This window comes from Chiloscyllium punctatum, chromosome 39, assembly GCF_047496795.1.
Source record: "Chiloscyllium punctatum isolate Juve2018m chromosome 39, sChiPun1.3, whole genome shotgun sequence".
In the NCBI taxonomy this organism is placed as follows: domain Eukaryota; kingdom Metazoa; phylum Chordata; class Chondrichthyes; order Orectolobiformes; family Hemiscylliidae; genus Chiloscyllium; species Chiloscyllium punctatum.
In genome coordinates this window covers 54,853,304-54,870,984 of record NC_092777.1, presented here as the reverse complement: position 1 = coordinate 54,870,984, position 17,681 = coordinate 54,853,304, and the positions used below count along the sequence as shown (strand labels likewise).

Here is a 17,681-nt window from a genome sequence, read left to right as displayed (position 1 = left end):
CAGAAGTAGGCCATTCAATCCATCCATACCGATCCACCATGCAACGGGAGCACAACTGATTTGATAATCCTCAACTTCACTTTCCTGCCTTTTCACTATAACCATGATTCGCTTAATTACTGAAACACATGTCTATTTCAACTTTCAGTATAACTAATATACCAACTTAAGGAGCCCTCAGCAGTAAAGAATTCCACAGATTCACCACCTTTGGAGAAGAAAATTCTTCCTCATCCCTGTCTTAAATGAGTCCCCTTATTCTGAGATTATGTCCTGTGTCCTAGACTCTCCACGATGGAAAACAGGCTTACAGCATGTCACATGTTTCAATATGATCTCTACTTATTCTTCCAAGATCCAATGAATACAATGCCAACCATCTCAACCACTCCTCAATGAAAATCCCTCCGCACCCGTGATCGATGAAGGGAACCTTCTATTATGGACTGCTACCAATAGTAAATTATCGATCCTCCTGTATGGGGGGCAAAACTGTTCCCAGTGTTTCAAGTATGGTCTGATTAGTGCCTTGTATAATTTTCACATATAGAATCCCTACAGTGTGGAAACAGGCCTTTTGGCCCAACAAGTCCACACCAACCTACTGAAGGGCAACCCACTCAAACCCATTTCACTACATTTACCCCTTTTTAAGCAAGACCATTTTATTGTTATACTTCAATCCCTTTGAAATAAAGGCTGACAGTCTATTTGCCTTCCCAACTGTGCAATGAATTTAGATGCCAGCATTTTAATGATTCATACAGAAGTACTCCCTAAATCCCCCTGTACTTTAGCTTTCCACAGTTTTTCCTCCTTAAATAATATTCAGCTCCCATTTTCTTCCTGTCAAAGTGAATACCCTCATGTTTTCCCACATTATTTTATGTAAGACAAAGACAAGCTTTAGTACACCCACTTCACCAGTCTACATCCCTGCGGAGAATCTTTGCGTCATCCTCACTATTTGCCTTCTCACCAAGTATAAGTGTCCCAAGATATTTAAGCTACTTTTCCTTTTTAGATTTTCCTTGAATTTGTTGAAATATGCAACATGTGCTACTTAATATGTGAGATAAAGGATTTCAAATGAATTAAAAAACACTTACAAGTAGTGATTCAGATACAGGCTCTTCAGTCATCTCTCCCTGATCCACAATCATGGCTATGATACAAAGAAATGCTTGTTAAGTATACTAATGTTACTTTCTTAAGAGTCTCATTATCTTAGACTGTGCACACAAATCCAGTATCTTTCTTCCCTACAGCCCACAAACTGGTCATGTGACCTCTGAAAATATCGCAAATTTTGCATTTTCATCCAATCAACTGGTTCCTGGCAAATACGTTGTTGCTGCTATAAGCAGTGTCTTTTGTTTTGTAAAGTGTTCTTTCCAAAAAGTTGAAGACATATATACATATATATCCAGTCAATGATATTAGAGATTTGTCTTTCGATAACACATCTCCATAGCAAGGGTCACATCAACAGCTGGGAATAGGCATTCAGGTTATAAAGAAAAGACTGCAGAAATTGAAAATGATTACAGTGGATAAGAATAAGCTGGATGAAAGTATAGGTGTAGACAAGATAAATATTAAAATGTTTAACAGTAATTAACTGGTCAGTAACTTGGAAATGTAGCGCTTAAAAATTTAGATTGGCTAGATGGATTAGTGTTTGGTTTCTGTTTCACATGTTCCTATGTTCATTTGTAGACAAACATTCTGTGTTTTCCTTAAAATTTTCTTAACACAAAAGATGAGGGCCAGATAAGGTGATTCTCACCAGTCAAAAAGGGAGGGTAGGAGGTGGAAGCTACATAGGGAGATGCACAGGTCACATTTGATAGAGCGTGGCTCAGGGGCTTACACTGGAAAAATACATGTTTGGGTATTATTATTTATATCATTGAAATCTGTTAAACTCAGCGACTCCAACATAGAACATTTTTAATATACCTGAGAGCTTGATAAATTATCGAATAACCAACATGTCCCTAAATATAAAATGTTATTTTTATGGCATATTCCCCAAAGGTACTCGTGAAGTTTAAATCTTATATTTTTGGCTTACATTGAGTTGTAGTGAGAATTTTGGAGAGCTTCTCATTCTAAGGCCTGGTGAGAATTTTCACAATATCTTACTACTTTTCTACTATCTATTCTAATAGGTTTTCTACTAAATAAGACGCCACTAGGAACTAAATCTACCAAACATGAGGAACAGCTTTCAAACTTTTCTTCATCTGCTTAATTTTTGAAAATTAAAATTAAATATCAATTAAATATTCACAAAAATTATAATGTAACAATCCAACCACTATCCAAAAAGAAAGTGAAAAATATACATACGTTCAGGCTCCCCTGGATCTTTGCCAAACAGCTGGCTAATAGTAACACCTTTGAAAGCAGTCACATCTGCAACCATGTCTTTCGACTTCCTTAGGTCATCAATGTGAACTGACTGCCACGGATCTAATAACAAGATAGAAAAGTAATTTTGGCCTTACATCACTAAAACTTTCATGTCAAATATACAGACGCATAAACTGGCCATATTTTGATTAAATGTTCCATACACACAATAAAGCGCATATACACCCTGAATCAAAATATCCATATTTATAACTTCACAGTAACCATTTCCATGTTGCAACCATTTGCTTGCACATTAAGCAGGAATTAGGCATTTCATAAGATGCCACATGAGGCAAAGGGACTAACATATTAGCATGGAAATAAGATTGGTTAGCTGGTGGAAAAAGGAAATAGGGCTTTGTCTGAAGGGCAGGATGTGAAGTCGAGTCCTGTAAGGATCTATGCTGAGACTTCTACATTTTGCAATTTGCATCATGACTTAGAGGGGGGGTTGCAAAGGCACAACACAAAAATACACAGATGACATCAAGATAGATAGGAAAGTATGTTGTGAAGAAGGCAACATGAGGTTGCACACAAATATAGTTAGGTTGAATGAGTGGCCAAAAAATCTGGAAGGTGAAGTAGAATGTGAGAAATTGTTGTTGTTCACTTCAGCGGTAAGATTGAAAAAGTAGAGAACAACTATGGAATTAGCAATGCAGAGGAATTTAGGTCTTATAGTGCATTACTCAGTAATAGTAAGTAAGCAGGCACAGCATGTAATCAAGGTGACTAGTCATTAGATAAAAGGAAATTAACATAGAAGTAAAGATGTTATGGTTTTACAGGGTAATGGTGAGACCATATCCTGAATACGGTATACAGTTTTATTTTCTTTAATAAAGGAAGCATGTAAACAAAATTAAAGGCAATTCAGGAGGTTTATGAGATTGATACTTGGAATGAATGGGTTATTTTGTGAGGATAGATTTGACAAGACATTGGAGTTTAGAAAAATAAGGAGCAATTAGATTGAAATATATAAGATCCTGAATGGTCTTGATAAGGTGGATGTGGAAAGGATGTTCTCACTTCTAGATCAGTACAGAACTAGGGGGTATTACTTTTAATTTAGGGGTCACCAGGCAGGACAAAAGTGAGGAGTATTTTTTCTCTCAGAGGGTTGTGCAACCTTGCCCAGAACGCACTGGAGGTAGGATCAATTGAATGTTTTCAAGGTGGAGGAAGATGGAATCTTGTTACTTAAAAGATAACTTGGGTAACTGGGGTAGGCAGCAATGTGAAATTTGAAACATAAACTAATCAATCACGATCTCACTTATTGGTAGAGCAGGTTTGAATGGGATAAATGATCAATTTTTGCTATTTTGTATATTTGTAGAGTATTTAAACTCAGCAGTTCAGGAGTATATGAAATTGCTAGCTTTTGCTTATTTTTTCACTAAAACAATGAGTCTACCCAGCTAATACACGTAGCAACTATTGGCAACTTTTGTATTTTTGAAAAGGGATCTATAAAGGAGAGGAATATCTTCTCCTGCCAATGGCTCCTTCCAAAAAAAAAACAAGAATTGCAGTTTACCAGCTGATAGCTACTTTTATGTTTTATATTGTCAGTTTCTGAGAACTCAAGGCTTGGATTGTAATATTCCTTTACTTGGACTGAGCTCTGTTACTCTGCATTGTTCCAGTGAAATCTATGTGCAGGGTTGTCTACGTTTTGCAAATTGGGGTATGCAAGGGCATAGGATGGTGGGCTATGAACATCGCATTAGCTGTTGGTTTCTCAATGAATACTTGAAGATCATGCCATTTTGAGACACATTCTGAATTATTCTTTCAAAGAAGATTCTTGGAAACTGTCACAAATATGTCACAGGGCAATTAATGGTAATTCACTGAAAAGCCAAATGTGAAGTACAAAGGAAATAAGTTAAGCTGAAAGAAATTCTTTACCTCCATGAAATCCTACATATGTTGATCCACCTTCCATTCTTGGCAATTTAGTGATGAAATAAATATAGACTGTGCAATCGTCACACCTGCTTTTGTTGATTTCATTTATAGTTGAATACCTGCCCAAAGGACATAATGTTATAACAAGTACAAACTTAGTTCAGTGAATAATCTTCAATTCATTAGAATGTCTTATGTTTCTGCAAGCACTGACTTTTACGTCCATGTCCCGACTTTCCTCATACCATTGATTAAGTCCTTGTTCTTACTCATCAGTTAGAGGTTTGTTTCAATCCATTCTAATTAGTACTTTCAGTCATTTTTCACTTGTAGTCTACATTAATTTAGAAATTTACAGGAAACTAAATCTAACATATGTAAAGATAGAATCTACTATTTTTGAAACAAGCAAAAAAAAAAGTTATAATACAATTAGCCAAGTTAAATATTTTAATCAATTCCGTATCTGTAGAAAAATAACAAAAAAGAAATAATTCTTTTTAAAAGTTTTGGACTGAAAAATGAAATTAATCTGTCTTGGTTACCTTGAATTACTTTATTATAAAAAAAAGCAATACAAAGTATTCTTGGCAAAAAAACTCATTCCAAATAGAAACAGTGGTAAATTAGTGAGAATGTATCTGCTCAGACGTATTGTGGGTGCAATTACAAAATATTTAGTGAATTCCCAACAATATGAAATTCTGCCACTCAGTGCCAGGAGAGACAAATGTATTACATGATGTACACTTAGCAAGAAAATCCTGGTTCCTATTCCTAAATCCATTTTTATGGGGAAGATTACTGTGAAAGTACAATCTTGACTCAATTTGGATGAATTTGGACACAGCATTGAATTTTGCAGTGTGTCATGAATTAACAGACACAGATTAACACAACTAACATTTTAGGCATTCCACAGTTGCTTGCCTCTGCCAAACCTGTTCCAAACTCTCTCCAAACAAAAACAACCACATTAGCGCACTGTAAAAGCAAATGACTGCAGATGCCAGAATCTGTACTGAAAACAACAATTGCTGAAGATCATCACAGTCTTGACTCGAAACGTAAGCTTGCTCTCTCTTCATGGATGCTGTCTGATCCACTGTGATTGCCAGTATTTGTTGTTTCCTTCACATAAGCACACTCTCAGCTTAAGATCATTTCAGGCTTTTTACTGCCTCCTGACAATATGACATTTCCACAATAGCCTTGTGCTCTCATTTCCTCTCATACATTTGCTCAGCAGGACTTGTCTATCTCTCTACTTCTTCCCATCCATTTCCTACTATGCCAACTAATCAACTTCCTTTGTGGCATGTGGGAGCTGACATTGTGATTGGTTCTCCCTGTCAAAACCACCATCAAAAATCCATCTTAAACTACCCTGTCCCTGCAAATTATAAGCCAATCTCTAAAGATGCATTTCTATCCGAAGTTCTTAAATATATTGCCCACCCTCTTCAAATGAACTCGATGTTAATTCTATTCAGTTATGGTCCTGTCCCTACAATGACAGCCTACATGAATCATAGAATTGTACAGCACAGAGGAGCCCTTTCAACCCACTGTGTACATACCAGTTCCTGGAAGAACTACCCAGGGAGTCCCATTCTTCAGGCCTACCTGTAGTCCTCCCAACTCATCACTTTCAAACATGTCCAGCTCTCATTTGAAACCTTAAATGGAATCCACCTCCACCAGTCTCCCAAGCAGTGCATTCCAATTGCTAACAACTCTCTGAGTAAAGAAGTTTCTCCTCATCTCACTCCTGGCTCTCTTACTGACAATATTGAAACTGAGATCTTGCATTAACTGACATACCAACTAATAGAAACAGAATATCCTTCTTGACCCTGTCAAGATTGTTCAGAATTTTGAATACCTCAATAAATTCATCTCTTAATCTCTGCTCCAAGAAGGATAAGCCTAATTTTGTTAACTCTGCACATTTAATATCCTACACTTTTGACATAATTCTAGTAAAACTCCTTTTCACGCTCACCTGCGCTTTTGAGCCTTCCTTAAATAAGATGCCCAAAATTGAAAACAATACTCCAAATGTAGTCTGACAAATGATTTGTAGAGGTGCAGCATCACGTCCTTGCTTTTATATTCTATGCCTCTATTTATTATCCCAAGACCAACTGTTTCAAGTTGCCTGGCTATCTTCAGAGAATTAGATATGTGAACCTTAAGGTCCTTCTGCTTCCGTTCTCCCTTCAAAGTTGAACCTGTATTGTCTCTTGATGTTTCTTCTATCAAAATGCACTACTTCACATTTCTTCAAAATTAAAGCTATATTAGCCCTCTTCATTCTCCTTAACCATAGGCAGAATCCAAAGAGATTTGAGAAATACATTAAGGACAAAAGAATAATCATGGAGAGAATACGTTGGGTCTACTGCTTTTTGTCATTTATATAAATGATATGGATGTGAATATAGGAGGAATGGTTACTAAATTTGCAGATGACATCAAAATTGCTGGTGTTGTGAACAGTAAAGAAGGTTATCTCAGTGTATAAAGAGACCTTGATTTCATGGGTTGAAGAGTGGCACATGAAGTTAATTGAAATACAGGTAGGACTTATACTTTTAATGGTAGGGTCTTGGGAGAGTTACTGAATATAGAGACCTCGCAGTGCAGGTTCATAATTCCTTGAAGATGGAGTCATAGGTAGACAGGGTAGTGAAGAACGTGTTTGGCACACTTGATAAAAACTGAAATAACTGTGGATGCTGTAAATCAGACACCAAAACAGAAATTGCTGGCAAAGCTCAACAGGTCAGCAGCATCTGTGGAGAGAAATCAGTTCTGAGGAAGGGTGACTCAACCAGAAATATAAACTTTGATTTCTTTCCACAGATGCTTCCAGACCTGGTGAGCTTTTCTCGCAATTTCTGTTTCTGTATTAGAACATAGAATAGTACAGCACAGTACAGGCCCTTCAGCCCACAATGTTGTGCGGCACATTTATCTTAATCTAAGATCAACCCAACCTACACACCCCTCAATTCACTGCTGTCCATGTGCCTGTCCAGCAGTTGCTTAAATGTCCCTAATGTCTCTGACTCTCCTCCCACCACCGGCAATGCATTGCACGCACCCACCACCCTCTGCGTAAAGAACCTACCTCTGACATCTCCCCTGTATCTTCCTTCAATCACCTTAAAATTATGACCTTCATTTCTGCCCTGGGAAACGTCTTTGGCTATCTATTCTATATATGCCTCTCATTACCTTGTATACCTCTATCAAGTCACCTGTCTCCTTTCTTCTCTCCAATGTTAAAAGCCCTCATTCACTCAACCTGTCTTCATATGACAATCCCTCCAATCCAGGTAGTATCCTGGTAAATCTCTTCTGTACCCTCTCTCAAGGATCTACATCCTTCCTATAATGAGGGGACCAGAACTGGACACGATATTCCAAGTGCAGTCTAACCAGGGTTTTATAGAGCTGCAGCAAAATGTCATGGTTCTTAGACTCAGTATCCATGTTAATGAAAGCCAAAACAACATACGCCTTCTTAACAACCCAATTAACTTGGGTGACAACTTTAAGGGGTCTATGAACGTGGACCCCAAGACCCTGCTGTTCCTCCACTCTGCCAAGAATCCTGTCTTTAAACCCGTATTCAGCATTAAAATTCAACCAGTCAAAATGAATCACTTCGCATTTATCCAGGTTGAACTCCACAATAGCTGCACCTTTTCAAAACAAGCTATCATACTCATTGCAGGTGCTGTTTATACTGCTTGTTCAAGCAATGGATGTAAGTTGCTGCAGATGAGCTGGAGCAGAGGATGTGTATGAAAGGGATTCAGGTAGAAATAGGTTAGTCCAAGGTATGGTGACCAGTTTTTGAGGACAAAGTCCCTCATTCTGCCAATGATCAAGAGGTTTGTCCCAAAGTAGCTGAACAGCTTAGGGATGTGAACAATATAGTCAAAGCCATCAGACCTCCAAAAACAAGATTGTCCTTTTCCCTGCTGTAAATACACCTAAGCCTGAAGGAAGCCAGTTTAATTCCCCTCATCAGTTGTTGTAAGCTGTGGCTTTTAACCAATAAGTCAGAGACTTGACGAGTGTGAACCAGTTGCCCTGTCCCACTTGCATGTTTAAGTGGAGGAGAATGAAGGCGCAGCAGTCCTAACAAACCAAAACGACCATTTCAGGGAGACCGGTATACAGGGTCCATTGAAATGCCTTCCTAGTTTTCCCTTCCACCGAAAACACCTTTTTCTCATGTGTTTCTATCTATCTCTCCATGGGTGAGCGTATATAAAAGGGATATGAGGTTTTGGAGAGGATTTGTAGCTCAAGTTGTGGATCAGGTTGTGCTGGTGGTGCTCCTCCCACATGACTCGCCACCATGCAGGGCAACAACACCAGTGAGTCCCTGGCAAAGCATTGGTGCTCCGCCCCACCCGCCATCCATGTGTCCTGGTTTGTTGCGGCAGTTGACATAATCTCTGGTCGTTTCTGAGATGTTGACAAATGATGTTCAGATCCACATGCCCACCAATGGAGTTCTGAGAGTAACTTTATTGGTCAATGCATTGAGTGTAGGAGTTGGCTTATCGTGTTGCAGCTGAACAGGACACTGTTTAGGCCACCTTTAGAATACTGTGTTCAATTGTGGTCTCCCTGCTATAGGAAAGGTGTTGCTAAACTTGAAAGAGCTCAAAAAAGACTTACAAGCAGATTGCGGGGGTTGCAGGGTATGAGCAATAGGGAGAAGTTGAATACGCTAGGGCTTTTTTCCCTGGAGTGTTGCAGGTTGAGGGGTGACTTTATAGAGGTTTATAAAATCATGAATGGCATGGATAAGGTGAATAGCCTCAGCACCATCGATGACCCGCTCCTGCTGACATTGAGGGAGAAATTATTGTCCTTATACCATGCCACTAAGCTGTCTATCTCCTTCCTGCATTCTGTCTTGTTGGCATGTGTAAATCCAGTTAGAACTGCATTTGGCCACACAATCAGTACTGTATAAGGAGTATAGTAAGGGCTGAGTATGTGGCCTTGCTGGATACCAGCGCTAAGCGTTATTGTGGAGAGGGTGTTGTCCTCTATCTTTACTGATTGCGGTCTGTGGGTCAGGACTTTGAGGTTCTAGTTGCAGAGGGAGAGAATTAATCACTAATTGTTGGCAAAAATCCACCTGGCTCACTCATGTTCTTTAGGGATGGAAATATGCTATACTTCCCTGATGTGTTCTACATGTGGCTCCAGACCAATAGCAATGTGAGTGGCTCTTAAATGCCCTCTGAGCAATTAGTGGTATACAATAAAAGCTAGTCTGGCCAGTGATACCCATCAATGAATACAAAAAAAAGACTGAATTAAGATGGATTTTGATCTACAATTATTTAAGGGGAAGGCGGGTAAGAGCAGTGGAGACTGTTTTTACTGAATGGCAGAGCAAGAATTGCAGGCATCCGTCCATACAATTCATATTCGTACGTGGCTATTTTCACTTAAGTAATCAAATGTTTTGTTGACTGGCCATCCATATTTCACCCTCCACAAACTTCAACTCAATTAAAGCTGGTACCTATATCTTATACAGCAAATGTATATTTCATCTATCCTTCATGGCCTCTCTTACTTACATTGGGTCTTGCTCCCTCAATGCCCCTACTTCATATTTCTTATTCTGAAGTTTAATTCTGTCCATGGTCTTGTTCCCTCCCAATGTCTGTAATTTCCTCCAAACATAAACATGGCTTCCTCCAAATCTGATATTGTGCCTTCTTAATTCTTTTACAGTACCACAGTTGTCTAGCAACCATGTTCTGGTCTTTATGTCCACCTTCACCTCCTTTTTCCTTTAAGATACTCCTTAAAGATACATGAAGCTATCTATCATTACCAAAAGATGATCTCGGCAAAATTAACTCAGAAACTTTTCAATTAGCATCATTCATTCTTTAAAATATAAAAGATATATTGCGTATTCAAGAAAAAAGTTCTACCTTTTCTTTTAATGTATACCAAAGAAAGAAAGGCAAAGTAAATAACTGCAATACGGGGCAGAGAAGAAGCATAATACTTACTTTGCTGAAGCAATCAAATTTGCACTTTGTGAACTATTTTCAAAGTCTGTTTGTATGAGCAAGATTTTATTTCCTTGGCAGAAGTCAACACAGTGCCTGGAGGCAAAGATTGTATTTGAAGACATTTAACAAGGTTAACATTTGAGCAGTGAAGCAGCAAAGATTAAAGAGGACAACTTGAGAAAATATTAATCAGTACATTAGTAATCTGGTGACCCTCGCTAATTTTGTTGCTAGATCTTTATTATTGATCAGAGAAGCAAGTTAGAAAAACTTTGATTTCAATTTATCCATGTTTTGACTGCAGTGCAGGGGTATCATTGTGATTTACTAACCTGAAGGTGTATAAGTAGATATTCCAATTACAAAGGCAAAAGAAAGAGGAACAAAAATCAGACCCAAAAAAAGCTGAAACCAACTCTACAAAAAGAATAGCTATGAGAATTTGAATGCATTGAGATATAATCTCAGGATCAACCGAGGTGTTTAAAAGGGAAATAACTTCTTGGAAAGTAAAGTTAATGCGGAATTTTTTTAAATGCTGAGGGAATTTTGATTAAAATTTTAGACTGAACAAGCTAGTACATAGATCTGAATCAATGAATGGTTGATTCCTATGTTGTCTGTGAGGCATTTTTGCACCAAAAACCTTTCATATCAAAGAGACAAACATTTAAATTAACATGAGTTTTCTTTTAAAAATGAAGACTTAGATTATAAGTTAAAAATATGATAATTTATTTTGATCAGAATATAATCTTGCTCTGTGACAGTTGCAAAAAAATGACTTATTAACCATTGCCATTCATTGAAAAGGATAGCTAATCAACAGATAAATTTTAAATTATTTAGTTGTCGAAAACTCACCTTATTTTCTTCAGGAATGAAAATTCTGTGTCAAACTGCTGTAGTGAAAAACAGAAGACTGCCTCAACACTCTCACCTACTTCCCTTTGCAAAGATTCGACATCAGAAGTTGTTAGAAGACGTGAATAAGTTGTCACCTAAAATAAAGAAAAAACCATTAATTAGCCACGGTTGTGAATAAAGCAAACATCGAGATTCACCTGTCCTTTTCTGTTAAAGGCAACTGGAGTAGATTTTTCTACTTCTTACTATTATTGTGATAGCCAGATTGAGATTGTCAAATCGCAGACAGCACAGTGGCACAGTGGTTAGTACTGCTGCCTCACAGTGCCATAGTCCTAGGTTTGATTCCAGCCTCGGGTGACTGTCTGAGTGGAGTTTGCACATTCTCCCCATGTCTGCGTGGGTCTCCTCCGGGTGCTCCGGTTTCTTCCCACATCCAAAAATGTGCAGGTCAGGTGAATTGGCCATGCTAAATTGCCCATAGTGATAGGTACACCAGTCAGAGGGAAATGGGTTTGGGTGGGTTACTCTTCGGAGAGTTGGAGTGGACTGGTTGGGCTGAAGGGCCTGTTGCCACACTGTAGGTAATCTAATCTATACTTAAAACTAGATAAAACAGATATTGGTGTTAAAATATTATACAATGAAACTTAATGAAAAGATCAATCTCAATAATCAAAAGATCAAATTCAAATACATTAAAAGGTTTTCAATGTTTCAGCCAGTGTGGAGATTTGATTCATCACTGTCACATGTACTGAGAAACAGTTCAAAGTATTGTTGTGCGTGCTGTCCAGATAAATCATACCTAGAGGAGGGTAAGAGAACAGAATGCAGAATATGGTGTTACAGCTCCAGAGAAGATGCAGAGGAAGATCAATTCTAACATGTGACACCTACATGTCAGTTGATATTTAAAGGAAATTCTCCACAAATAATTTATAATATACCTAGATCACGAAATTGTAACCTAGTAATTGGCACATAAATTGTTGCTACAGCTAAATTATGCTTATAGAAGCAGCTTACCTCAATGAATGCTGCCCAGTGTTGAACTCTGGATTTGGTGTGAAAATGTATAAAGTCCGCAAGGGAATCATGATGTTGGCCTGCAAAGTACTTCTGCATTATCATGTCAGTTTGATATGGAGCAAATTTAGAATTTGTTAAACGAACTACAGAGTCTGGGGTGGCACAATTCAATAACACCCATTGTGCTTCTTTAAGAGCTTCTTCCCAGGAACCTTCACTCTGCTTCAACCTTTCTGTTATTTGTAAAACAACAGATGCACAGGTGTCAGAGTGATAGCCAACAAATACATCAGATGGACTGTATGCTTGCTGTCTTACGTGGATGGAGGCATTTCTGGATTGGGCTGCTGTGAACGTGTCCACCCAACGCTTCAATTGTTCTACAATATCTCTTTGATTTCCATCAAGAACAGTATTAATGTCGAGATAATGTTTCTCAAGCCGATTGATAAGTGGAATTGGGAACTCTTTGTAGACCACCTCTTTCTCTTCTATAACTATCAGCCTGAAATCTGGATGGACTCTGCATTTGACTCTATGAGTCCCCAAACCCAAATCGACATATTTCTGTCCTCCAAGATAGACATAATATTGATTCAATGCATCATAAAGACTTTCGTAGAGATTCTGAAGGTTTAACAAAAACACCATTTGCCCAGTTTCCATACATATCTTCACACGATTGATGTTTCTGCAAATCTGAGTATATTCTTGATCCTTGGGAAAACTGGACCCAAAGATGATCTCAGGCTGGTGTTTTCTGGAGAAAAACATCTGCTGAAGTATTTGAAGAGCTGCATAGTTTTTGGTTAGAATGAGCAGGTACCGACATTCATTGTCATGAGAATCAGCACTTATATTGAGATTGATCAGTTCCAGTGTATTAATGCTAGTAAGAGAAGCATTCTTGAGTACTGACTTGAAAACTTCCATAACATCAACATCATCACTCCCACTAAAGTTACGCAGCACAACCTGCACCAACTGCTCTGGTGTTGGTTCCAATTTGGTAGCTTTTGAAAGTGAAAATACCATTTTTATTAAACTATAATAATCGCGCAGGCCAAAAAACTCCTTATTTTGCTTTTTGCAAACAGCTAGATAAGCATCTGCAAAGCTCACAAACAAGCCAATCACTTTTTTCTGTATCACAGGATCCGAAGAACAGATCCCTTTTGCACTTTCAATCAGTTCTTTTTTGTCAGGATCTCCTCGTGATACAAAAATTCCTCTATTCATTTTAGCAGGGTCAAGGGCCCAATTGGATATTCCGATGAAACCAACTTTTTTGTGTTTAAGGGGATCATCGTCAATGCACCCATCTTCCAAAAGTGGATGTAGAGTTTTCAGTGGCATTTTTGGAGAATCTTCAGCAAGGCCAATTTCATCCAAGACAACCACTGAAATATATTCATCAAGATTCTTTCCTTCTTGGAAACGTGCACACTGCTTAAATGTATTAATGATTCCTTCAGGGGTGGAATGAGGACTGCACTGAAATGATACTAGATGGATCTGCTTTAGGTTTTTGTACAATTCAGAATGCGCTGCTTGCCCTTGCATGGCATCTGCAACAATTGTTTTTGCAAGGGACTTTGAACTTCCAGGCTTTCCAACCAAGAATAGTGGAATTTTAAGTTCAATGCAAATAACCATCATGAAAACATTTTCCTTCAATGCAGAATTTCTTGCTATTGTTTCTCGCAGCGGTACACCACTTAATAAAAGGTCTTGGAGGAGCACGAGTTGCTCCAAGAATTTGGCAGCATTATTATATGGTGTAGGAAGATGACAGCAGACAAATTTCCGATATGCAACTTTCTTTTCCAAACATGCATGGTAACAAACTCCAAGTGCCAACACTATGCACCAGATTATATCATTTTTGGCATCAAGGAGTGCATTCTTAACAGCTTGACCTTGTAAGAATTCTTTCAATTTGTTCAACAGCATTTGGCGACGGGTGTAAAACCAAACAAACACTTTCATGCATCTTTCCACATCTCGAAGACTGACAAAACTGCATTCATCTTTCTGATGTCTCATGAAATTTTGTGAAGCTGCCAAAACATCCACTATGCACTTAATATAGGTAGAAGGAACTGAAATGGACTGAGTCAGCCGTTGAACAATTTGTTGAATGTACATCTTCTCAGTGATATCATTAAGTTGCCCAAAATCCCATACTAATGGTACCATACTTGGTGGTAAAGCTTGTACACGATAAACAAGTTGCCTCAAGGGAATAGATCCCAGTTTATCTTCTGTTTCATCTGCTCGAACACGGTAGCCTAACCCAGCTGACTCTAAACGCTTTATCATCTCATCTGTATGCTTTCTGTAAGGATTGCAGGCTGCTATTATCTGTAAACCAGTATTGGGAGTTAAAGGTATCCCTTCAATCATCTGATCACAAAGAATTTCCTTAATACTATTCACAGCTTCAGTAGTGTTGGCTTCATCAAAGAAGAGAATTGTGTCAAAATCAAAGTTCATCTTATTGTCCAAAGCAACAACTTCTGCATCTTTAACTTTTGAATAAATCATGTCTGCAGTTGTTCCACCATGGACTTTGACTAGTTTCAAGTTGTCAGTGTTCGCTCCAACTTTCCGTAAATCACATAAGAACTTAATCAGCCTGGTCTTTCCACAGCCAGTTTCCCCCATGATGATTACAGGAATGCCACACCTGAAACGCATGTGAATCGCAAGAATTTTTAAAATATTATCTGTGGTGAGCTCGTAGGTTTCATCAGGGTCCATTGGCCATTGAACGCCCAATACCGTACAAAGACGCTCAATCTTTTCACTTCGTGGAAGCCGGTCAAAATCTGTGTTGAATGGAACTCTTTGTAGAAGTAAACCTTTGTACAGTTCATGAGTCATTATATTTGGTTTAATAATCTTGCCATTTGATGGGTTTATGGCATCAATCCCACCTTGGCCATTTTCTCGAAGGTGGAAGCCAATGAAAGTCATAGATGTGTGATCATCATTAAAAAAAATGTATGGATGTGGTTCAGATTCCCACATTTTCCTCACAAGAAATGGTGCAAGATCTTCTTCTTTAACACCTTCTAAGTTGACGACTTCCCTTCCTGGGCTCTGGTCTGAGATACTTAGAGAAGGTGTTGCAAAATCTCTTGCCATCAAAATCATGAAATTAACAACAAAAGTTTTGAATCCTTGCAGAGTATCTTTGATAAAACTAAAGTCACAAAACACAGAGGTTTCACAGTCCTTCAACTGCAGGTTCAGAAAACAGGCAAAGTTCCGCAACTCAGACCAAGAAGGATCCATCACCCCACAATAGATCAAAAACAGCTGTAGGCACTCAACATGGCTGCCTTCAACAGTTCCCGTTTGATAGCTGAAGGTATCCAGATTTTCTTGGTTTTTGAATCTTCTGAGATACTGGTATGGCCTTTGAAATGTTTCACTTCGAAATTCTTCATCATCTACAAGAGGATCAATGCCATTCCATGATAGATTTTCAGATTTTCTGACTTCCTGTTCAAGAACTTCTTTTGGTGGTCTACAATATACTTTGGGAAAAATATCGAGGAAGCCATGCTTTGGTATTTGGGTCCCCTGAAATATAAAAATGAAGAACTGAATCAGAATATCATTTTTGCTAACGTCGCCATAGTCTGACCAAATCATAAGCTTCTCTCCGTCTCATTATTGAGAGCTAATTCTTAATCATTAAGTGTAAGTGTTCTGCTGTTCTTTCCGTTTGTTTGCTTTTAACACAACGTCCCAATTTTTACAACAAAACTCTTAAGGGTAAGTAATATTATACAATGAAACTAATGAAAAAATATATTTTGGTACTGATTTCCAGATAACATATGTACAAAGATACTCAATCTTCTTCAAACAATAGAAGTGCAATACTACAGATAACACCAAGATTAAGAATAAGCGGTGGTCAGATGGTGCAGGAATCCTCTGGCACTCTCAAACTAGTTATTCAATATTGAATACTAGTCATGGGGGCTGTGCATTAAAGGAGTGCAGTCCCAATTTGGCATTGAGGCAAAGAACTGCACAAGTTTACAGTAACATCTAGGAATGTTGTATTAACTGGGGATTTGATAGTCAGAGGATAGGAAGGTAGTTCTGCTACTGTGAACTTAAGGCTGATGCTGGTTGTTGCTTCCCTAAGGGCAAGCAAAAAGCCAAAAACTATTGTCAGTGTTGAAACCAATGACATCTGTAGAAAATGGTGGAGGTTCAGCAGTCAGAAGTTGAAGAACTAGGGAGAAAGTTAAAAGGCTGGATGAGGCTTCAGTCAGTGCAGATGTTGAGGGTAAAAAAAAAGAGAATATTGGGATTTTGAGTGGGTTCAAAGAGACAATTCCACAACTTTAGGATTATTCATCCCATGTCACTAGTACTTTTAATTAAAATTATTGATGCCAACAAACTATATTGGATGAACGCAGATATCTGAACAACTTGTAAGACAGAAAGAGGCTACAGGAATATGATAGCGAAGAGGTTGAAAACAAGCATATATACTTTAAAATTATAGTGCTATCAAACAAGAGACCAACTTGGGTCACTGAGCAGAGGTGAGGTATGAACAGATCTTTACATGAACTGAAACACAGAGTGCAGTGTCAGATCAACTCAAGTCTATGTAGGGTCAAAGATGACAGAGCTGCCAAGCAGTTAAGGTAAAATCTAAAGGTAAAAAAAGGTATAAAAGTAAGTTTCAGCAGTATATGTATTGAGGTAGAGGCAAAATTATCCAATGTTATGGAGGTGAAAATAGACAATTTTGGTGATGGAGTAAATATGTGGGTCAAAAGTTCGTCCATGAGTTATGCACAATACAAAAAGTCCAAATAGCTTCGTTCATCCTTAAGTTGCAGCCAGGGCAATGGTTACAGTCTACAGCTGAAGAACCACATTTGCAGCATGAACCAGTCAAGTTGACTCTCTAATACTTTTATACTTACATGTCTTGCATGTTTTTTAGATAGGAATCCAGTCTGGTCTAGCATTTCTACAACGTACATATGGCATGGCTTACACTTCCACATTTTTCCATCAGTGCCCATCAAGTAATGCAAGATGAGTAGTTTGAAAATAAATTCGCATAATCCTTTTTGTACCTGAAAAAACTCTCTTCGGTTATTACTTAATTAGACAGTGTCATACAAATGTTAGTATTTTGGATATGAAGATAGCATTTTTAATGTGAAATTAGGTAATATGCATATGTATCATAATGACATTTAATAAAACAAATTTTAAAAATTTGATTGCGGGACAATGATAGATTATTCAGAAAGTTATAGAGTCATACAGTTAGAGAAAAGTACAGCAATGAAATAGTCCCTTTGGTCCAACTCGTCCATG

General features: G+C 38.1%; 1 protein-coding gene across 4 annotated transcripts in view; it reads right to left on the bottom strand.

The window, feature by feature from the left end:
• Positions 1–17,681, bottom strand: part of LOC140464072 (E3 ubiquitin-protein ligase rnf213-alpha-like) — a 200,578-nt gene that overhangs the window by 84,301 nt on the left and 98,596 nt on the right. For all 4 annotated transcript variants that reach the window (XM_072558748.1, XM_072558746.1, XM_072558747.1 and 1 more), the window contains 7 exons: positions 17,279–17,434; positions 12,309–15,902; positions 11,277–11,413; positions 10,410–10,505; positions 4,342–4,460; positions 2,356–2,478; positions 1,110–1,165 (listed from right to left, as the gene is read on the bottom strand). In XM_072558748.1, the coding sequence (XP_072414849.1) occupies positions 1,110–1,165; positions 2,356–2,478; positions 4,342–4,460; positions 10,410–10,505; positions 11,277–11,413; positions 12,309–15,902; positions 17,279–17,434 (4,281 nt within the window). The remainder of the gene's footprint in view (positions 1–1,109; positions 1,166–2,355; positions 2,479–4,341; positions 4,461–10,409; positions 10,506–11,276; positions 11,414–12,308; positions 15,903–17,278; positions 17,435–17,681) is intronic.